This window comes from Lemur catta, chromosome 17, assembly GCF_020740605.2.
Source record: "Lemur catta isolate mLemCat1 chromosome 17, mLemCat1.pri, whole genome shotgun sequence".
Taxonomy (NCBI): Eukaryota; Metazoa; Chordata; class Mammalia; order Primates; family Lemuridae; genus Lemur; species Lemur catta.
In genome coordinates this window covers 34850662-34875238 of record NC_059144.1, presented here as the reverse complement: position 1 = coordinate 34875238, position 24577 = coordinate 34850662, and the positions used below count along the sequence as shown (strand labels likewise).

Sequence of the window (24577 nt, the reverse complement as noted above, 5' to 3'; positions counted from 1 at the left end):
CTGCATTCTTAGGAACAAGCGTAGCAATATTCTCTTAGCTTGAGGGGCAGTGCTGACAAAGGTCAGACAAGGAGCCAAAATAAAGCTCCCTTTGATTCCTCAAAGGGCGCTTCCCAATGTTCCCAACCCCTGATTTTTCTTCACATGTTGAGAAATTTTATCAAGTCAAGGTCATGAGCATTCTTAGTTTGCATAAATACCTCATCAGTGCAGCATCACTCCCTTTGAATGTTAAGACTGTCTTGCCCACGATCTTATTTTTTTTGGACTGAGTCCACTTTCTCTCAGAGCCTGAGTTTGCAAATGGGAGTTAATTTGCTAGTGTGGCTCAAAAAGTGGGGCTCTTTGAGCAACTTCTGGAGAGTGTCAAGGAAAGCCTTAATTCGCAGCTACTGGTTCCCTGCTTTGGTTCCCCGATTGGGCACCATGAGCCATGAATTCAGAGTTGGCTTTGGTCTTTCACAAGGCGAGTCTGGGTTGTGTCTTCCTTCAGGGTGGGTTAGAGGTCTCCTCATACCGAGGTTTCCAAGTCCATTTGTAAGTTCAAAACCCTGATTATTTTCTCTACTCATAGGCCTGGAGTTCAAGGGCAAGGGTGGCTTTTTGAGAGGAAATCAGACAAGAGGCTCTTAGAATAAACATCTTGGTGCTCATTCTCTGACCCCTATTTACTTCAAAGAGCTGTTAAATATAGCCAGGGTCTGGCGTCAGGGCAGAGCTGGCTTTTTTGAGGGGTCTGCCTTTGCCTGGCATGCAGCCTGCTGGGGCTAACACTCACCCCAAACTCGGCTGCCCCGTCCCTCTTCCCCCTTCCAGAATTCCAGCTCTGCAAGCAATCCATCAAGAGGGCTACCTTTGCTTTATTCATCTGCAAGTCTCTGCTCAGCCTCTGGGGGCTGTGGAAACCAGTGGTTAGCATCAGGCGTGCAAGAGGACTCAAGATCCATGCCTGGAGAAAAATTAGGGATCTGTAGTGTTGACCACAGTTTCCCAGCAATTGGATAAATAAAAATTTTTAAATATAAAAATAAGAAACCTAGCCCCATAAGCTCAGGCTTTCTTCAAAGAAGCCATGTATAGCCTGGAGCTCTGATAGGTGGCAAGAAGTAATTATCTGACATTTCATTGGGAAGGTCTTGAACAAAAAAATTCCTGTGAGTCGGGCTGTTCCCAGTGCATCTCTAGCAGCTCCAAACTCAAAGTAAGCAAAATAGCAAAATCTTGCTGGCTCTTGAGAGATCGTGTTAGCAGTTTCCATGAGGTGGGAGGAGGAGGCCACAGCCCAGCAGTAAGCTCCAGTTAGCAGAGGTGAATTTGTAAGACCTTTCGTGAGGGGAAAGATAAGGCCGGAATAAAACCTCTTTTCTCCATGGTAGTACCTTCACACCAAACCCATTTTTCCTTCTTGTTTGTTTCCAAATATTTTTCTTCTATATGAATCATCTGGTTGACCTTGTCCCACTCCACAAAAATTTCTAGAACCTCCTTGATACTATTATTGGGATTATTGTCCCTCTACACCAATATTAACATCATCATTTAAAAAGAGAGTTAAGAGCCAGATTTTTTTAAATCTTTTGCTATATTTTTGGACCCAAGTGATTATTTTCAAATCTCAAGATTTATTAAGAACCCCACGGGCATAGTGAAATTGAAATTAGAGTTTCAGAAAAACATCAAGTCTGAGTGTGTGCACTTTAACATTTTTTATGGTTAATTTTGTTGCTTTTGCATCCATTGGTTTAGAATCCTGGCTATTTTGCAGTACCGCCCCCCCAAATTGAGATGCATGTACTACAAAATATCCAGGATATATATTAATATACATAGATATACACACATGTATATACATGTGTATATAAAATGAAACTCTGAAACTCTGAAAATTGTACCCTAATTATTTAAACAGATAAGTAGAAAGATTTTTTAAAACAAAAATCTTTAGTGCTTGCCCAATCCTATGACTTTCAGTTAAAAAGCATAGTTTAAACAGACTCAAAGTGAAAATTCTTCACAAAATCATCCAAAGTTCAGGGGAATAAAATACATGATTTAAATGGAAGCTACACATAATTTAAAATTAACATAATTTTTAAAATTAAAGCTACAGAGGAGCAGTCCCATTGAATCATGGGCTCATTAGGCCGGAGGGAAAACAATTTATCTGGGTTTACCATGGTCTCAATCAAGCCATTGCAGATAGAAGTGCATCTGGCTGATTTTTAAACCATTAGGGAATGACACATACGTGCACTTTCTCAAGTGCCCTCTTATCTCCTGTTCACCCACCAGGTCTTGGAAACTGCCCTGTGTTTTCAAGGTTTTGCATCTTGCTGTTTTAGGGCGGCGTATCTCAGTATAGGCTAATGGTATATATAGCACAGGCGTATGTCAGTATAGGCTAATGGTATATATAGCACAGGTGTATGTCAGTATAGGCTAATGGTATATACAGCACAGGCATATCTCAGTATAGACTAATGGTATATATAGCACAGGCGTATGTCAGTATAGGCTAATGGTATATATAGCACAGGCGTATCTCAGTATAGGCTAATGGTATATACAGCACAGGCATATCTCAGTATAGGCTAATGGTATATATAGCACAGGCGTATGTCAGTATAGGCTAATGGTATATATAGCACAGGCGTATCTCAGTATAGACTAATGGTATATATAGCACAGGCATATCTCAGTATAGGCTAATGGTATATACAGCACAGGCATATCTCAGTATAGACTAATGGTATATATAGCACAGGCGTATGTCAGTATAGGCTAATGGTATTTAGCACAGGCATATCTCAGTATAGACTAATGGTATATACAGCACAGGCATATCTCAGTATAGACTAATGGTATATATAGCACAGGCATATCTCAGTATAGACTAATGGTATATATAGCACAGGCGTATGTCAGTATAGGCTAATGGTATTTAGCACAGGTGTATCTCAGTATAGACTAATGGTATATACAGCACAGGCATATCTCAGTATAGACTAATGGTATATATAGCACAGGTGTATCTCAGTATAGGCTAATGGTATATATAGCACAGGCGTATGTCAGTATAGGCTAATGTATATAGCACAGGTGTATCTCAGTATAGGCTAAGGGGCATCTGCCAAACACTATAAATACTATACTAGCTAATTCTTGCTGCCATCTAGTGATAGATTCAAACACTGCACTATAGCGTGGAGCGAGAGGGGAGAGGGGAAGAAGACGAGGAGGAATGAACGATGGAGCCCTCTGAATCCAAATATGCACAGAATCAGCATTTTAAAGGGTAAGAAAATGAACAGATGTACATATGTTTTCTGCATCCTGATTAATGTAAATAGTATTAATTTTCACAATTGCTCAGTATCCAGCCCAGATGCACAGAAGTTATGCAGACAGGAGCACCTACACTTTCAAAATACTCCAACTGACTTCAGGACAGAGAGTCCGAGAGAGAACCACAGTGAGCTGGTCCTTATTTCAGCTGGTCACGAGCCTTTGTTTAAAGAGGGTATCAAATGAAAGACCTCTAAGGAGAGAAATGTGACATCCACCAAATTTGACAACATTTCAAGGACCTGCTTGCTTCAGTTTATTCAGGTGCCTTTAGTTCAGGAAACAGAGTTACGCTTGGTTAGGAATTTTGTAGCTCAGAACTGCTGCTAAAGTAATCACCAAACCATAAGGTCACAAAGCAATGTAGTTGGGATAAAGGAGCTCCTAAATTTGAGACCCTCTGATCCCCACTGCTTCGACAGTCTAGGAAGGGAACATTTAACCTTTCACCAGATTTAGCTGAATTTTGTAAGATCCCGGGCATTCCCTATGTTTTTAGCATTACCCAGCTAATTCCCACAGGCCCGTGGAAGGAGGATGAAAAACAATGCTTTGAGCCCGGAAGAAAAGTGCTTATTGAAGGGTAAAGACCACTTAAAACTGAACATTTTAAGCATCTGTACGTCTCACGGCAGGGCGAGTGGCCGAAATTAAATCTGTTGTTTTAAATCACAGGCTTTCAATGACAGCCCTGTTTGCCGCTGCACTCCCTGCATTGTCTAACTGGTTTACCAGAAGTCTCTTGTTCGCGTTTACCACAATGGATAAGGAATCGGGGATTTTTGTTGATGCCACCTGCACGCACTGGTGTGGGGCCTGCTGTGCCATCCGTGGCAGAGCCAAAATCACCGTCACGCAGGCTCTTTGGGACAGCCGTGGGTTTGACTGAGATAGCTGCAGGATTTAGTAAGACTGTCCTCTAACTGAGCAGGCAACTGGCTCCTTTATACCTAAAACCCAAGCTTAAATATTTGATTTTCTTTTTTTCCTTCCTTTCCCTCTTCTTTTTAAATTTCTCTCATACATTTATTGTTTTATATTCACAAACCCCTTGGTGATACTGGGGGCTAAAACTCACTTAACAGTCTAATCCCATCAAATCAGAATTTTTAAGACATATACAGAAGATATTAGAGGATGACAAGATTTGACCTCTGGTCTTTCCAACATTGTGGGAAAAAAGTTATTTTTGCAGAGAAAATATGTTAAAAGTACATTCATCATCCTATCACCGTTTTGATTAAAACCCTTGAAATCCACAACTTGAAGCATAGGGTCAGCCTCCTTAATATCTAACCTTTGCCCACAGTTGCTATTACCTGCTTTGTGTTCTTCATACCACCAAAACCAGACTACTCATAGTTCTTGTAACATCTCCTTGTCGCTTCTGTGGCTGGGAATACATTATTCCCTGTTTGTGAAATATAACTCCCCATCATTTGTCTACAAGACTGCCAGCCATTCTAAAAGATGTCCCAGATTCTACCCTGCAGAGTTAATTATTCCTCTCCTTTGTACTTTGTACCTTGCATACACCAGCATTGTCATTTTATTATGCCACGAGCATTGCCATTTTATGATGTGGTCATTCTTCACACTCTCCTCCTCACTGTTAGAGGGTGAGCTCCTTGACACTCTGGGCCTTACCTGGCTGTGAACCCACCGTAGCTAGGCCACCGTGGTCAGTCAAGGTGTGGCGAACTAAACTGAAGCTTTCGCAGAATTCAGAGAAACCCTGCACACTGTGTCCTCAGGGTGTTCAGATTTTAAACAGACAAAAGCAGTTCCTCTCTTACCTTCCTTCCAGCTAGGTAACCTCCTGAGGCTCCAAAGCTCTTGGTGAATGTACCCATGAGCACATCAACTTCTCCAGGGTCTATTCCAAAGAATTCTGTGACACCCCGGCCAGTTGCGCCCAAGGCCCCGACACTGTGAGCTTCATCCATGTAGAGGTAAGCCTTGTATTTCTTCTTTAGAGCTATGATCTGGGGCAGATGCACGATGGAACCTTCCATGCTAGGGTAGAAGGAGAAATGCTCATAACTAACAAATACGCTCCTGGGAAGCTCTGTGAGTCTCCCCATCACTACATGCTAGACAGCATGACAGAGATATGCCTTTCCGTTCTTCTGAAGGTGTGTTTTACTTGGCTGCAACAACCCTCTCAGTCTTGTAAAGCTGCTTGGGCATTTCTGTGCTACTTGAATAAAATAACTTGCATTCAATGGATTTCAGTGCTTTGGGTTGTTATAGCTAATTCCCAAGTAAACAGTTATCTCACTGCATTGTTGATCCCATTTATTTGTAAAGTTACATTCTAGCGTAACTAGAATGACCACTCTGGATTCTAGGTATTCTGCTAGATTTAATTATATTGCTCTTTGGTGAGCCACTTTTATCCACCCGCCATTGCCTATTTGGTCAGATCTGTCTGACGGAAACTCAGTGCTTGAATTGCCAAAGATTAAAAGAGGGAGTTAAAAACACATAAAAGAACTTCACGACATCATCGTATTCATTAAATCACAACAGAAACTCCTTAGGACCTCCTCTTCAGTACTCACTGCAAGTCTAAGATTTATTTGAGGCACTTGGTATGTCCTTTCTTTCTGTTTCTTTAGGGGAATGGAACAGATAGTTGAGAGAGCATCAGAATCCTTTGAAGGGTTTGTTAAAACACAGATTGTTGAACCTACTTCAGATCCACTCAGTTTCTGATTCACTAGGAATGTTCATTTCTAACAAGCTTCCAGGAGGTGCTGACACTGATGGTTGGGGATCATGCTTTGAGGACCCCTGCTATAGATGGACTCTTTTGTTTTAGCCCTAAGTGTTTTATTTTTCATGGTATTGTAAATTGCAAAAGCACTTCAAGACCCCTGGGAAAGGGAAAAAATATAAAGTCAATAAAGAAGTAAAATTACAATTTATATTTACACAGCACCTCTGAGACTCAATGGATTTAAAAACACTGACTCTCATCAGTTCTCAGAACACTTTGTAAGCTGTGTCTACCCTGCACACAGTTTTGACTGGACTGACAGGCAAGTTCTAGGAAAACACACAGACTCACACACTCACCACACAAAGGAACTTGTCAAACAATTCAAGCAACCCTTCAGTTTAGTTCAAGAAATAATCAATTGAACCAAACAGAGAGTTGAGCTTCTCCCTTTTTCTTAGTTTATTTATTAGATTAAATTTAATGTATTAAAAAAAATAAACTGAAATGTTAGGCCGATTTCATCAAAACAGTTCAGCTGGTTGTGTGCACAATTCCCTAGACTGTGGCTTGCAGAGAGTGTGGTGATCACTGCCTGTAGCATTTGTGTGCTTCGCAAGGTCATTTTGTGTGGCTGAGCTCGGATTTTAATGAAAGAAAGACCAAATAGAGTTGTCTTTACTTATGTAAGTTTCTGAGTTAATTCCAACATTTTCTTAAATTAATTGCTTGTTAAAGTTGTTTCCATCGATGGGGAGGCAGTCTGGCCACCTGTCTGCCTAAGCTTAGATCTTGGTCATACCTCTTACTGTGAACTTGGGCAATTTATATGATGTCCTCTGCCTCAGTTTCCTCATATGTAAAATAAGCATGATGCTGGGCCCTTCCTTGCAAGGTCTTTATAACGACAACTAGAAATCATGCTTGTAAAGTGCCTGACCCCTAATGAGCACTCAGTGAATTGTTATTGCTCATGGGAGGAGGAGCTTAGGAGGAAATGGTTGCAATGAGACCTAACCTGAGAAATTGGGAGCCCTTGACAATGCTCTGCATTGACTCTTTTAGGAATGAGGCATGTGGGTGTCACTGTGTCATATATGACAAATGGCCTCAGGTCCTCAGAATTCTAGAATTTTCTTCTAATCTTTAAAATGTTATGAGTTGGTAACACAAATATGCTAAAAATATGACATGCCACAAACAGCCATTCTTTGTTCTGGAACTGAATTTGGCAGGAGCCAAAGTTAATGTTGAACAGTGTTTGTAGACACTACGGGCAACTAATTAACCATCCTTCGATGGGGCTGGTCTAGCTGATGTTAGGAGCCTGCCCACCTGGTTTATATTTCTTCCTCTAAGATTAATGACTCTACAATACTGCTGATTTCTGGGGTTAATGCAGGGCACACATAGAATCCTAGGGAGAAAAGAATTATATTCACCCACACTAAGGTTTCATTTTCTCAATGTGATCAAATTTGAGTTAAACCTTTTCCTATGGTGGGATGTTGAGTCTGGTGCAAACATAAAAAGGCTATCTATGCTACTCCCATGAATTGCTGTCAAAAGACAGTGCCAAAAATGATAAAGAAAACAAAAACAGCATTTTATGTTCTTTTCCTGAATGGAAGGTTGTGTTTTTCTTTTGACTTCAATAGAAGAAAAACAACTAAAAATACAACTGTGAAAGATAATTCTACCAGTTAATTTGAAGCTCTGCGCAGAAACTTGAATTATTCTTAAACCAGCAAGCCAGTGAATAATTTCTTTATATTTTTTCTATTACATAATGTATTAGCTAAGTGACAAGTCCTCTTTTTGAAATCTCCCTCTCACCACCTTTCCCTCTACATATAAACCATATTATCCATTGGAAGGACTGAGAATTAAACCACTGGCTAGCCAACTTGCATGGTGGAAAAATCTCCTTGGTGGGCCCCAAGTACAACCCAAGACAAGAAAGGAAGGTGGAAAGAGAGAAAAATGGAGTTAAGATTAATTAAAAATAAAGTACTGTTTTCTTATTCTTATAAGTTTAAACCATAGAGATATAGGATATAGTTTACCACTGAAGTTCTCGATCTTTAAACTAAATTATTTTGGGGGAAGAGGACAGATTACATTCTTATAGTAAATGCCATTCTGAGACTTCAGCATATATTTATACATGTATCTGTTTTGGAAGGGCTGAATATTATTTCTTGATTCATTTTATTTTGCAAGTTTGGGCTCCGGTAGGCTAGTTGATGTCCCAGCTTATTTGGGACACCCCACCCCTAGTATATTTTGAATAATTTTGAGATTTCTCAACCACTATGAGTTGACAGGAAATCAATACTTCTCAGAGACATGAAACTAGAAAAATGTGACTTTAAAACAATACTTAGAGAAAAATACAGATCAGAACATATTAAAATAATACTATTGTACTTTTAAACCAAAAATCATGAATTCATGGAAATTTAGATTTCAAGTTTCAATCCCCCTATTTTACAGATGAGGAAACTGAAGCCTAGTTAGATTAATGGTGAAGGTCAAATGGGTGACCTGGAATTTTCCATGTTTACTTCATTGGATAGTGGACACATGGGCTGACTCTTCTATTTACACTGAGCCTTTGTACCCTAGGGCCATCTGGTTTTAATCCCAGCTCTGCTTCATCTCAGTTATCTGTTCTAGGGCAAGTTTTCTAGCCCTCTGAGCCTCAGTTTATTTACTTTCACAATAATCTTAGGAGTACTTGCATGCTTACTCAAGATTGCACATGTGAAATGTTTAGCAAGGAGTAGACACATGGTCAATGTGAGTTTCTTTCTCTAACACCTGCCTTCTGAATGGATGAAGAGCAAACAGCCTTACTGCATAGACAGCTTATCATTTTCCAAGTTGCAATTTCTTTAACTGAAAATAAATGTAGGCTGGACGTAGTGGCTCACACCTATAATCCTAGCACTCTGGAGGCCAAGGTGGGAGGATCACTTGAGCTCAGGAGTTTCAGACTAGCCTGAGCAAGAGCAAGACCCCATCTCTACTAAAAATAGAAAAAAATTAGCCAGGCATGGTGGTGCGCACCTGTAGTCCTAGCTACTTGGAAGGCTGAGGCAGGAGGATTGCTTGACCCAGGAGTTTGGAGTTGCAGTGATCTAGGCTGATGACACTCCACTCTAGCCAGATTGGCAGAGCAAGACTCTGTCTCAGAATATAAATAAATAAAATAAATGCAATGATGAAGATAGTTGCCCTTAGCTGTGGGCTTTCTATGGGCCAGGCGTCTGCCAAACACTAGCTTATACGATCCCATTTAATACTTACAAAGATATCTATGGAGGGCACACAGCTGTAGGTGGTGATATCAGGATTTGAACCCAGGTCCCAGGCCTGCCTTCAAATCCTGACTTCTCTACATTCTCCATATAAATAATAATCCCTATGGATGGTGACATTATTATTATTACTTTTGTGGAGTTTACTGACTTCTCAATCTTGGTATTTAGCCTTTTCTATCTTGATACTTGCTGATTTGGTTGACTTTCTGATCTGGTTGACTCTTTTGGAGTTATGAGAAAATTGATGTCTGTGGGCTCTATGGTGGAAGTACTTTTCCCATGGTGGCAGATCACAAGTAAGGGAAAAGAAGTCTGGGAGTTAAAATTTAAAGGAGGCTATCAACAAAGTATCAACAAGGTACGTTTCCTTAACACACACCTCTAAAAAGTAGAAGTACATTTATTCAGTACTAATTTCACTTTCCTAACCCTGGCCCTTTGGAAAAACTTGTGGGAAATAATCCCATCTTCCAGTGATTGTTGCAAATTATAACACTGATATGAAGGCTTTTACCTTGAGATTTTAGGGCTCTAGAACTCCCCTCCAGGCTAGCCTTATTTTACAGATGAGGAAATTAAGGCCCCAAGAGCTACTGACACCTGTTGAAGAGGTGCCCCGTCTCGTATTTGTGAACAAGGCCTTTTAGGTCATAGTCTCATTTAAAGATAAGATTCCTGTGTGAGTGAGATAAAAAGAACCCTTTGTCAAGTCAAATTCATGGAAAGCGGAGACGTGGCTCTGTATCGATGCCAGGTTGGTTAAGCTGCTGTAGTAGATTGCCTCCAAAGATGGCTCCCTGCAAGTCCTTCCCACCCTCGTGTACACATGCTGATCCTCCCATCAAGAGACAGTGTCTGTGTAACATTCTTCTGAATCTGGGAGGCCTCGTGATGTGCTTTGGCCAATAGGGAGGGGCAAAAGTGATGCTGTACCAGTTCTAGGCCTAGCCCTTAAAACACTAGGAGCTTCCACTTTTGCTCTGTTGGAAGCCAACACCATGTTGTAAGGAAGTTCTGACTAGACTGTCAAATGAGAAGAGACTATACATAGAGAAGGCCAAGTGGAAGAGAGCAAGGCCTCTCAGGCGAGAGCCAGTACTAAGAGCCAGATGTGTGATTTAGGTTACCTTGGATGTTCCCACCCCAGCCAAACTCTCGGCTGAATGAGTCCCATCAATGACCTCCACTCAACACCATGTGGATCAGAACTTCCCAGTTGGTCCAGACAACCCACAGTAGCACAGGAAATAATAAATTGTTGCCGTGTACACTACTATGCTTTGAGGTGGTTTGTTACATGGCAGTAGATAACAGAGCAGTCACTAATGCTAGTGCAACCTAACCTGTGGTTTGGAGTCATACTGGCTTGGAGCCCAGAGACCACACCTGGCTCCCTTGTCCTTCTGTTATGGTGGGATGCGGGCCTGGCATAGCATTAACAAGTCCTGCTGCTGCAGTGGTTTCTCTGTGTAGGTGATGGGAATATTTGCCAGTAAAACGCTGGTGGTCCACTTACATTTCAGCCATGATCAAAGAGTTTAAATCCTAAGTTTCCTTTGCCGGAGCCAAGTTCTGTTTATTTGCAGTTGGGTTTTGTTTACTCTGGTTAAAGGAGATGCCCAGTCTGCTCTCCCTCGGCTGATCTGTCCTCCCACTAGTCCAGGCCTGAATGACAGGTGTTTAGATAAGGACTGTTTGCTTCCCTCCCAGGCTGGCAGCTGGCACAAATCACAGAAGGAGAAAGATCCATGCTTGATGTTACCACAATCCACAGTCAATATGAGCTTGTTTCTTAGAAGTAGCAAGTTTAGAGCTAGTGACATTCTAGATACAGGGTTTCTCAACCTTGGCACTGTTGACATTTTAAGCTAGATAATTCTTTGTTGTGGGAGGGCTGTCCTGTGCATCAACATCCCTGGCCTCTGCCCACTAGAGGTCAGTCATACCCTACTGCAGCTGTGGCAACTGGAAATTGGCAAGTGTGCCTGGATTAGGGGCAGGAGCAAGAGAACCACTGGTCTAGAGAGACCTCAAAGACGTCATAAACAGGACCTACTCTGCGGGCTGACTATAGGACGTACTGACAGGTGATGCAGTAAGTGGGCTACAAGAAACTGGAAATGCCAACTTTGCAACCCTGCAGTAGCACTGGGAACACCCAGACCACTGGTTGCTGGGCAGTAAGTATTGTAGTTAAAAAAAATATATATAAAATGATACCAAGCTCATTATTTTAAATTTAGGAGAATTCACTTCTTTTTTCCAAAAGTGATAGAAGCACACTCCTGCTACTGCTTGTTATTTATTCATTCATGTAGCAGAAATGGTGTGTACTCAGCAATGGATCAAATTAATGGGCCGAAAGAAATTCAACATCTCTCTTCAAGTCTCTTTGCAGCCACACTCCTCCTTCTTGGGAATTTAAACAACCCTTACTTACTTCCTTTTAATGTTTTTCACTTTTCTAGCATGATCTCACAGCAAATCTCTACCTCCATTCCCCTAACATCAGGCTTGTCTGAGAAATGATTTAGGAGTGGGCGCTCTGAGATGTTTCTTCGGCTTATGGATGAAGGCGTCCAACAGAATAAATACTTGGACACAATTTCCATTTCAGCAATCATAATAAATGAAGACAGAGAATGCAGCATATTCAATTACAACCTTCAATATAAAAGTGCAGCTCTGAATGGCTTAGTGGGTGTTTCCTCTGCTCAGCTTAGAGGAAAACTCAGGCCTGAGCACATCTTCAGATGCTAAGATCATTCCACCCCCAGGGCCCAGCTCTGGAGCAAGAATTGCACTCTGGGTTAGTCCTAACTTGAAGAAAATAGGCAGGCCTTCTGCATTCTCATGCCAATCAATGGCTGGGTTCAGCAATAGCTGGGTTTGGGTGCACTGTCTGGGGAGGGGCATCCGGGCTGCCCATCAGCAGCATCTATTACAGTCATAAAGGCAAGGGGCATTCTAATGTTGAATAACCCAGCTGCAAAAGGCCTTTGAAACTGTGAGGCAGCCAAGAGTAGTGGAAGAATCAATGCAAGTTAGCAATGCCGTGTAAGGACATTTCTGAGGAAGCCTTCACAAGCATGCCAGCTTCCAAGGTGCTCCACTGAATGCATGGAGTCCTTGAAAGTACAGGTGACCCAAGGTCTGACAGCCTCGACTGGTGGCTGTGTCTCAGGTCTCTCTGTAATATCCATATCTAACTCATTTCTCCATTTAACTAGGAAAGATCAGCCTTCCCCCACTAGTCAGCCTGCTGCGGGCCTCACAGTGTTAAAATGCCTTCCGTTACTTACATACCTGTAGATACCCTCCACTAGGATGAGAATTTTTTTCCAAGCTCTGCGGGTTCGAGGCTGGCCATAGATGACAGCATCTCTCAGGAGTTTCTCTAGGCTTTGTGCATCTTTAAATAATATCAAAAAAGAAATTGAGTCATGAGAGGGTTTTTCTTTTCCTCCCCCATTTTCTTTCTCAAGGAGACATCAGATTTTGTAGGTTTGCAGACCTAAACGTCCAGACAGCAAAGTCAGAATCAGAGAACACCTACGGGGAGAAAGGCAGAGGTCTATTTTTCAGTAAAACTTAACTATGACAAGATGAATAGTCAGTCAGGTTTGTGCAACGAGGCACAGCAAACCCACACCTGAGGTGCACGGTTGCCTAGGGTGTTACAAACCTCTCCTTTCCTGCCTTAGATTGAAATTCTACAGTAAATGCATCACTTGGGTTAAGCTTTGTTGCCAGGTTAAAATGAACGCTGAGAGATACAATTAACTACCACTTGCCAATTGTTTAGATGTGAGTGTGTGAGAATTTAGCTGAGTTTGCACGGCTCTCACTTCCTACGCTTTGGGACTTGGTTTTTGACATCCTCCGACCTCAGACATTTCAAAACTTTTAGGCACTGGACAGTTAGTAGTGCTCTTTTGCAAAATATTTGGAAACCTATGGATACATGAATAATCGCTCATAATTATTGAGCCCTATCTGTGTGCCCCGCACCCTTCTTAGCCTGTTCTTTGACATAGCTCACTTAATACTCACAAGAACCCTCTGGAGGAGGGACTAGTGTTATCTCCGTTTTATGGCTCAGGAAACCAAGGCGCAGAGGGGTTTGCCATTTGCTTACCAGTGATCCTCAACCTTCAGTGTGAATAGGAATCACATCTGGGACAATAGTTCAAAGGCAGATTCCTGATCTTTCTAATCAGATTCTGAATCAGTTGGTGTGGGATGGGGCCCAGGAGTTTGCATGTTTGGGATCTTTGAACCCCAAAATCCATAACTCAAAACCAGATCTCTATTTTGAGCTACACAATGTTTTTCCAGCCACTTTTTAGACAAATCCACGAGTCCCTCAAATACAACATTTCCAAGATGGAACTTGGGGCAGATTACATTATTAGCCTCATTTTCCACCTCCTCCCTTCCCATTCGAGTCCTTTGCCATGTGACTTTGCAGTTTGTCCCACTAAAGAAGTGGAGGACATTTTCCTGGCTCTTGACTTGAGTTCAGCCAAGTGACAAGCTTGGCTAATAGGATGCAGAGAAGAGATGGTTTCCCAGCTCCAAACCTAGGTCTGAAGAGGCCTTACATATCTCTACTCTTTCTCTTGTGCTTCTGCCAGTGACAGGAAAAGAACATGCCCAGGCTACCCGCTGGTCCCAGGATGGCCCCAGGAGAGGATGAAAGGCACGTAGGGCACAGTTACCCCAGCCCACCTGCAGTCCTGAGTGAGCAATAAGTGCTGATTGTTGCATGCTACTGAGGTTTTGAGGTTGCTTGTTCTTACAATAGTTACCTAACACAACCTCAAACGGCCCTTCTTGATCTAGCTTCTGCCTATCTTTCTGACACAGTTTCCAACACACAGCTTCCAACTCTCCTACACAATTTTTCCTCTTGTCTGACTAGAGATCTCCCACTCATCACACCAGTCTCAACTCAAACCCTTCTGGTCAATAATACAGACCAGAGTTCAAGCCTTCCTCCTTGGTGTCCCTCAAGACTCATCATGTTACTCATTATTTGCCTCCCTGTGTCTCCTCCACTGAAGGCAGAGAGCTCATCTTCTTCATCCTTCTAGCCCTAGTTCTAGTGCACAGCCTTAGCGCTAAATCAATATTGGGTGTTTGAATCAACTTTCTTTTCATGGAGAAAGAATGTCATAGACCAAGAGACAGGACAGGAAATGCCACTTTTATATCTAAATAAGAATGATTAGAGAGGATAACTGCCTCATGTCTGCAATCAGGAGAGTAAATTAAAAAATCATATTTTTAAAATTAACTGTCTTGTTTTTGTTTTAAAGGCAAGTAAGGACACCACATCATTAACCACTAGATGGCAGCCAAGGAAACAGAAAACAGCTTTCTCGTTTTGAAATTTTCAGGGATAAGAAACTTTCACTTATATTTAGGGATATCTTGTTTTCACTTTTGCTTTGGGTTGAGTTCCCCAAATGTTGAAGCAACATTTGACTTGCTTGTGATTGGGGGAACCAGTCTTTCTTTTCTCTAATCACAGTCCTGTTAGCCTCTGAATGGAATAAAGCAATGATGAACAAAAGTATTCTTGTTTAAAGAATGCTTTCCCTTCTGGGAATTGGAATTTATAAATTTTTGCATGGAAATGACACATGATGAGTGTGGCTCCAATGCCGTAGGAATAAAAACAAACCAAAGTGAACTAGCAGTTATTATAAAATGAATATTCTAAAATTTGGAAAAATCTGTAAATCCAGAGGCTATGTCTTCTTTTTGCTTCAGAAAAGATCACACGCATGCTACAGGGTTCGTCCAGGATTAGTTTTCAAATGAACACCACTAGTCCTAAAGAAAAGTTTCTCTCCATTCTTTTAATAACAAGCAGGACATGAAATCAAGCCTTTAGGTGGCCACGATGTGTTTTGTGTATTTTATGCATTTTGCACATGGAAGCAAGAGGAATCCCAGTCTCTTCGAAGGCAGGGACCTCAGCGTGTTTGACCTGAATGGAGAGTTCCGTGGGGAGAGGCTTTGGGTGGAGTTCACAACCCTAAGGTCCATACACTGCAATCCTTGAGCAGAGGGGAAATCAATTAGCCCTTTTTCCCCTGCAAAGGAAGAATTCACTGACTTCTTAGAAACCTAGAAACTAGACAGGGAAAGGGATGACTTCACTTAGCGTGGATTCTGGATGCATGTTAGTCTCTGGTACTTTCCTTTCTGGTTCTCTGGGTCTTGCTCTCCAAGGTTACAGCATGTGGGTTACAAACCTGTAGGAGTCAAGGGATTGTGATTTATGTTTCCGTAGGCCTTATGGGAGTCTACTGTTTCAGCAAGCTGCATGCTAACATCTGCAAGGGATTTTTTAATAATGACGCTTATTAAAGCACTTACACTTGCATTATATTAATCCCCACGACAACTCCGAGAAGTAAGGGAGAACTATTAGGTTTTTGTTTTTTCCAGATGCCAGAGGCTTTGTAGAAAAAGAAAAGCCCCCAAAATAAAAGCCCTCCCTCCCCCGGCTAAACCCGTTCTTATTGGTTTTGTATGAAAATTCTGAAAATATGGAAATTAAAATAAAAGAATAAATTTGATGCCATCTAGGCACCCATACACAGCACTATTGTACAAAGTGGTTGTAAGATCGTAATGACATACCACGGACTCATAATTACCACAATCTGAACATCGACGATGGCTTAGACATTATTCACCACAAAGTCTGACTCACTGAGGAGGTTTCTTTTGCTCTCTGGGCGCCTGAGAGAATCAAACTGGTTTCGTGGTTATGGATATTTAAGCTGTCTGAAATGAAAGCATGGATGCCACGTTCTGCTGGCTGGTTCAAAGTAGTCCTAGTCTTTCACAGACATGGTAAACTAGATTACTGAATTGCTAAATACCCGGAATAATCCAACTATATGTGAAAACCTATAATCAGGCTTAGGTGACAAATACTCTTGGTGAGTCTGAATCTGTGCCTGTCCTTAATTTGCAAGTCCTAATAATATCAGCAAACTTCCTGGATCCAGGAAAGCTACAGAAACAGTCTTGTGAAAAGAAGACACAAGGACACAAGGGAGCCAGAATCCTCCCAGAAGGTGGGCTGAGTGTAGTTCAAAGTACGTTTTCCTGAAGATAAGTAGCAGACATGTAGCTTTGCTCTCATTTTACTGTAGAGCCACAGCAGTGTTTCTTCTGCCACATTTTCCTCCTTCCTCTTCTCGTGTGCAACCATCCTTTTGCTAAATGCCTAGATTTAATGTGAGATCTTCCCTCACCACTCATTTCTCAGGGCCCTCCCTGTCCTCTGCTTCCAGGGACGGGAGGAGGAGATCGGGGCTGGACTGGCCACCTCCACTTTCCATGTGCTTCCGTTGTCATTCAAGGCTTCACAAAACCCACCTCCAGCTGCATTTAGAGACCTCCTGTGGTTCCGTACTCCATGGGCTGCTCACCAAAAATATTTTTGTATCTGTCTACGGTAGGGACGCAGATATTTTATAAATGAAAAGACGCAAGGATGATGAATGAATGCTGCTGTTTACTGTTTCTCATTCCTTCCTCTCCGTCTTTATCTCTTGTTCCTTCGAATACCCAGTTTCTTCCTTCAAGATTCAGCCCAAATGTGAAATAGTAAGCAGAAGGTACTTAAATAACTGTGAATGATGATGAAGAAATTATTCTTTTAAGATGGTGGTGGGGAGGACTGCCCCTTTGTTTAGCATTTAGGGGAAAACAAAATCATAATGGCCAACTTTGGCAAGAAAAACAATTATTTTTCTGAAAGTCACACTTAAGGGGTATCTTCCCCTACAAGATGACTGAGGGCATTTTTGGTGCACTGAAAATTTGGTGCCTTTAAGTTTAATATAGCAGATTTGGCAAAAGCTCGGGTTCAGATTTTCTTGATGGCTCTATAAATACGTGGGCAGGTGCTGCATGGCCTTTGCCAGGTCAACATGGCCTCTGGCAAGTCAAAGCAACAAGGTGATCTTCTTGGAAGAGTGCAAAGCACAGCTGGGAGGAGAGGAGCTTGAGGGTAAGGTAGGTGCTAGGGCAGGGCCTGCCTACCTTGTGGGCGTGTAGGGGGGGTCATAGCAACAACTTCTGATCTTGGAGACATGAGATACAGGACAGGCAGAGCCTAGAACATGGGGACAGGGTGTCCCATGCACTCAGGCTCTGGGCCAGAGGCAGCATGTGGGACTCTGATCCTCAGGGAGGAGCATGTGGAACAAGACAAAGTACTGAGATGGGATCCCTGAGCGAGTGGGGTCAGTGCAGGAAGGTGACACATGAGTCAGGGAACCCTGTGGGAGCCCAGTGGGTAGAGTTTCAGCAAGGTGGGTGCTGGCTGATCCACCTAACCAAAACCATGCAGATGTATGGGAGACGCAGGCTGCTAAGTATTGCACGCATCACTGTACCACCCGGGGGAAGCAGAGTGTGGAAAAGGCTAGGAAAGGAGGTAAAAGTACATCATGCTTAAAAACGGGGACTCTGGAGTCAAACTTCCTAGGTTTAAATAATTCCATCTCTGACTCTTACTAGCTTTATGTCTCTAAGGAAGTCACTTCACTTCATGCCTCTGGTTTTTCATCTGTAAAAAGGGGATAATAGTAGCAGGTGCTTCCTTGTATAGTTGTGAGGCTAAAATGAGTTAGTGTATACAAAAGGCTCATTACAGTAAGGGCTCAATATTGTCAACTATGGTTAAAAGATAGGGAGGCAATCACTGTATTATTAAACAACCTGGTTTAGGAGCTCAAGTTGGACCTTGAAATCAAAAGGGTGGTGGCTTACAAAGTAGTCTAAGCCTGTGGCCCCCAATCCCCAATCTGTACAGCAGGAGGTGAGCAGTAGGCAAGCCATGCTTCATCTGTATTTACAGCACCTCTCATTGCTCGCGTCAGCGCATAAGCTCCGCCTCCTGCCAGATCAGCAGCAGCATTAGCCTCTCAATAGGAGCTCAAACCCTACTGTAAACTGCACATGTGCATGTGAGGGATCTAGGTTGCACGTCCCTCATGAGAATCTAATGCCTGATGATCTGGGGTGGAGCTGAGGAGGTGATGCTAGCACTGGGGAGTGGCTGCAAATACAGATTATCATTAGCAGAGAGGTTTGACTGCACAATAAATGAAATGTGCGTGAATCATCCTAAACCATCCCCCTCCCATGGAAAAACTGTCTTCCCTGCAACTGGTCCATGGTGCAAAAAAGGTAGGGGGCTGCTGGTCTAGGTGATGCTCATTGACCTTCCATCCAAACGGCCTCAGGAGCCCTTGTTCTGCAGATGAGGCAGCCCTCAAACACTGTTTTCAGAAAACACTGGATTCTTTGTTCTTCCTCCTTTTGGCGCTTAATTGCTGCTAGGTACAACTTTGGCTCTTCCTTTCCACTTTTTTTTTTTAAACCACTCCAAATTCTTGGCCTGCCTGGACCTCTGACCTCATTGGAACTCTCCTAGCTGCAGAGACTGCTTCTCTCCAAACTGGCCTAAGAAACTCTTTGTGACTCACTGGAGGCCTGAGCCCGGCTACAGCCTACAGCCCGGCTGCTCCAAGTGTGGCCTTGCATAGCAGCAGCAGCAGCACCCTGGAGCTGGTCAGGATGCAGAATCTCAGGCCCCTCCCCAGACCTGCTGAATCAGCATCTTCATTTTAACAAGACCCCCAGGTACCTCATGTATACATTAAAGCTTGAGAACTATTGTTCTGAAATCTAGATCACATGCCACTACCAGCAATGAGAGCAGATTCAGGGAAAAGTTAGCTTAGTCCCTATTTCCCCCATCTGAAAGAAGATGAAGACCTTTCTAGAGAGTTAAAATTTACCCAGGGTTTGAGGTCTTGGAATACTCAAGGTGTTAACACACTCAGCTCAGAGATTGTGTTTATCAAAGGATACAAGCAACCCACAGGGGCTCTTGCTCATTTCCTCAAAATGCACCCGAATCACAGTGGAGAACAAACTTGTTGGTCCCTGGTTGGAGCTGACTCAGTAGCTGAGGCTGTGAAATGGCTGGAGAACCTGTTTTCTGTCACCCAGTGAGCCACAAAGGCTAACTCAGGGTTGGCTATATCACTGAAGCTGCCTACAGTAGAAACTGCAAGGAGTTCTTAATACATAGCCAGCAAGAATGCAGGGGCCAAACTTCAGCATTCTGACTTGAAATTCAAGCTACTAACAAGACAGGGCTCCATTAGCCAGCGCAGTGAATTGATTTTTACATAAAGCGCCACGCCTTTCTGGGTCCTCCATATGGCCCAGCGGTAGCTGGACTCAGCTCGTGGTTAATAGAGTTAACAAATGTTGTGCATATCCTGCCCGTAGCCCTCAGCCCAGCTCCTTATGTCAAACACAGGCCACTCTTTGTCCAAGAGCTCTTTTTCTGGCTGTGGGAGCATATTTGGCCTGAGTAGGGAGCAGCTCCGAATCAATCACAAATGGGAACTGGTAGATAAATACTTGCAGCTCCCAAACCCCACAGGTGGGGATAGCACTGCAGTATCTTCACTGGCACCAGAGTTTCCTAGTAGAATTGAGATCCAGTTGTCCACTGTGGTAACGTCCTGGACAACGTACCCTCTATAGGCTGCTTCCCCTTCTCTGTCCCTGCTCCCTGCTCACTTGCTGGTGCTTCTTGGGATTCCTTCCTACGTAAGTGACTTGTACTTAAATTCTTGTCTCGGGTCTGCTCCTGGCAGAAACAAACCAAGACAAAAGCGACAGACTTGGCTTTGGTTTTTGACATGTGCTATTTACCATCTACATGACTTTGAGCAGATCATTTAATCATTTTGAGATTAGTTGTCTCTGTAATAAAGTGAAGATAATGAGGAGAACTATGTATCTGGGTTGTTGGTAAAACTATTGGAACTAATTATATTAAAGGCTCAACACTAGTGAATGCTGAATAGGGGACCTTGTAGTTATGACTCGGTCATTGTTCACATTTACTACCCAGGGAGAACTCATCTATGGTGATAAAAGATTCTGGTACCCAGTTTTGAATGTAGCATCACTATCAATGCACTTCTGAATCCTTTACAGTTTTTTTTAGGAAGTAGTCTTTTGGTGTTTATTATGATGTTCTGAATAGGTAAATCTACCTTAGGTATATTTTTCCTATACAGAATTCAAAAATTCAAGGGAGAATTCTGTTAATTTATACTTGCCCTAAATAACAAAGGATATCCACTGGTACTACATAAAAATAGTATCTCTTCTCCTCCAACAGACAGAGGAGTATCATTAAGATCTAAGGAGAGAACATGAGACAGAGGACAGTCCAGGAGAGAAGAATAAGTTTAGAGTTACAAGAAGTCCCATAATCCTGATGTTTAAGAACATTCCAGTGGAGGTGGCCATTCTTAAGAACCTGTATCACAAGTTATCAGCTTCTATCTGGACTGGTTGTACGTGTCATGCACACACACGAAGGCAAGTTGACATCTGCAGATCCTAAACAATCTCCATATTATCAATCCAATCTGTGCAGATGTCTATCAAGGATTAAGGCATCATTGCGTACTGAAGCATTGTTATTATCCGGGAATGGCAGAGCTGGGAGGAGAGCCAGCAGCAACTGATGCTCTACATGTTATAACGCCATTTAATTCTTTCCTTCTCCATCCACATTCTTACTGCTCTCACCTCTCAAGAAAGAAGTCACTCAGAGGACCCTGGAAATAACCCTCCTCCCAAGGAGGCTGCTATTGTGATGTAAATACAATAGCAGGGAGAGTGTGCTCATGTTTCAAAGTTGCATTAAACAGGTAGGTGAGTGGGAACAAGGGCTTTGTGTACCTAGAATGAAAGGTTTTAGTTTCCTATTGCTGCTATAAGAAATTAGCGTAAACTTAGTGACTTTGAAATAACACAAACTGATTATCTTACAGTTCTGGAGGTCAGAAGTCTAAAATGGGTCTGAGTGGGCTAAAATCAAGGTGTTGGCAGGACTGTGTTTCTTTCTGGAAGCTCCAGGGGGAGAATACATTTCCTTGTATTCTTACATGCTTTTTCCAGCTTCTGTGGACTTCTGGCATTCTTTAGCTCATGGCCTTCTTCCATCTTCAAAGCCAGCAATGGCCATTTAAATCTTTCTCATATTGCATTATTCTTGCATTTTGCTTCTCTTTTCCACATTTAAGAAGCCTTATGATTGCACTGGATCCATGTAGATAATCTTTTTAAGGTTAGCTATTTAGCAACCTGAATTCCATCTGCAACCTGAACTTCTTTTGCAAGATAATATGACGTTCACAGATTGTGGGCATTAAGGCATGAACATCTTTGGTGGAAGGGGTGCTATTATTCTGCCTAACATAGAAAACTAAAGAGCAACAGCAGCTCATATGTAATAGAATCCCATGAATTAGACAGTAGACCCTGACCCTCGCTGCCCACAATTCTCAATTAGTTGGGAAGGGCAGCATTTATACAGATGATTCCAAGCTTTACCATTGAGCAGTTGTATGGTCTTGGACAAGTTGCTTAATACCTTTAAGCCTGAATCTCCTCATTTGTAAACTATTTCCTACCTCATGGGATTTCCCTCAGGGCTAAATAAGTAAATAGGAGAAGGCTATTAGCTCAGCATCTGGCACGTGAATTCTCAGTAAGTGCTAGCTGCGGGTATAAAACAAGTACAGCTAACTCTTATTATTAAGGTATAGATAATAACGATTGTCCGTTTTATAAGAGTACAAAGGGAAGGCATGAGAAATAAATCCCTGAATCTTTAAGAGCTTTGTAAAAATTGGAAGATAAAATTTAACTCTTGAATTATAATTTCAGCAAAGAATTAAGAAGTTGAAATAAAATTTTATTTGCAAATAATTTCAAACTTAACAAGAAAATTGTAAGAATAAGAATACTGTAAAGAACACCCACATACTTGTATCCAGATTCCTCTATTAACACTTTCTCCCATTTGCTTTATCATCTTATCCCTATATATCTATAGCTGTGTGTGTCTGTCTATGTGTATGTGTGTGTAACAGTTTTTTTCTGAATTGAGACTAAGTTGCATATATCATAACCTTTACCCCTAAATAATTCAGTGTGTCTTCCCTAAGAATAAGGGTATTTATTCTCTGATTTGACTACAGCTAGAGTCAGCAAACTTTTCCTATAAAGAGGCAAAAAGTAATATTTTAGGCTTTGTGCGTCACATATGGTCTTACTTGCATATTCTTCTTTGTTCTTTATATGGTCCTTTAAAAATGTAAAAAGTATTCTTAGCATACAGGCCATACATTGTCTATACCTGGACTAGAGTACAGTTATCCACTTCCGTATATTTAACACCGATACACTACTCTTATCTAACATTATCTAATCTACAGCCCATCTTCCAATCTTGTGAATTGGTCCAGTAATTTCCTTTATAGCGTCTTCCCATCCCTTTCAGAATCTAGTCTTAGGACCAGGCATTGCACTTAACTGTCACAGCTTTTTAGTATCCTTTAATCTAAACCATCTATCAATCATCTCAATAGAACCTCCAAGGGAAGATTAGTGAATGGTAGAATTTAGGCTGAATTCCAAACATAACAAATGCAGGATAGAGAAACTGTAAGAGACACTGCTTTGGGGATAGACAACCTTTACAATCCTTAAGTATTGTTTTTCTATCAAATGCTGATTAAACTAACTCAAAGCTTGTATCCCTGTTTCCATCTCCACTGGGCATATGGGAAGGCAAGTAAATGTTTTGAGAAGAACCAGGTCATCCGGGGAACAGCAGGGCATGCAGCAGAACTCCCAGGCACATTTTGTTTCTTCTTGAAGTACATACCTTCTTAGATTGTGTACACATACTGTTGGCACTACATTAACTGACCAAGGCCTTATTTTTCAGCCTCTTCTCCAGTTGCTCAGCCCCACACTCAGGCCACGCTGGAAGTCTTGCTGCTCTCTGCACACTCCAGATTATTCTATTTGAAATGTCCTGTTCCTCTTTCCTAATTAGAATTTTCTTAATCCTTCTACTGCAAATATTATCCATTTTATGCAATCCCAAGGATGAAATGACCTCTTCGCTCTTCTGGGATATCATGTTTTCTACTGTCCCTACTGACATTGTTGATGACAATTATGAGGACAATGATAATAGTAACATGGCAGCTATAAATAATACAATGGTTTTTGTTGTCAGGCATTGTGCTAAGCACTTTGTATGACTCCTCCAATAATAGTATGAATTAGGTACCATAATTATCCTCATTTTTGGGGCAAGGAAATTGATATCCAGAAGGTTAAGCAATTTGTCTAGGGCCACAGGCTAATAACCCATGGAATGAGACACAACTGCTTGGGTCAAAGGCTGTACTTCATTTTTAAATATTGAATCAACGGTTTTAATTTTACATATCCTGTATTATGACAATTATATTTTTAGATAAAATTTATTTATGGGGAAACGTACAGATCTTAAGGGTGCAATTCAATGAATTTTAATAAGAATGTAGCTATCACTCCAACCAAGATATCACCCCAGAAAATTCTTTTATGTTTCTCACCAATCCCCTCTTCCCAAACCAGAGGCAAGCATTGCTCTGGTTTCTATCACCATAGATTATTAATAGTTTTGTTTTCAAATTTACTAAAATGAACTCACACAGTACATATACTCTTTTGTGCCTGGTTTATTTCACTCAAAATAATTAAAATATTTTTTTGAGAGTCAACCATGTTATGTATAGCAGTAGCTTGTTCCTTTTCTATTGTAAAGTAGTATCCTATTGCATGAGTAAGTAACAATTATTTTCCACTTTTCTGTTGATAGACATTTGGGTTATTTCCAGCTTTTGGCTACTATGAATAAAGCTGCTATGAACATCCTGGTACAGGCCTTTTTGCAGACATATACTTTCATTTCTCTTGGGTAAATATCTAGATGTGGAGTTTCTGGGTCATGGTACAGCGGTATGTGTAGTTTTGTGAGACTTTGCCAAAGAGTTCCCAAAGAAGTTGTACCATTTTATATTCCTCTGCCATGAGCGAGAGTTCTAGTGCTTGCCTATCCTTGCTAACATTTGGTGTTGTCATCGTTTTGATTTCAGCTATTTTTGTGGGTGTGAAAAGGTACAGTGGCCAGAGTCTGCATTCAGAACCACTGCTTGATCACCAAGGCCCTTTTTACTTTATACAGTTACTGGCATACATATCTGCC

The 24577-nt window shown here is 41.7% G+C and overlaps 1 protein-coding gene across 1 annotated transcript in view; it reads right to left on the bottom strand.

Annotated features, from left to right (window-relative positions):
* Window positions 1-24577, bottom strand: part of SPTLC3 (serine palmitoyltransferase long chain base subunit 3) — a 129016-nt gene that overhangs the window by 39006 nt on the left and 65433 nt on the right. Inside the window, 2 exon segments of the mRNA XM_045528394.1 lie at window positions 5142-5361; window positions 12700-12805. Coding sequence (XP_045384350.1) covers window positions 5142-5361; window positions 12700-12805 — 326 coding nt within the window.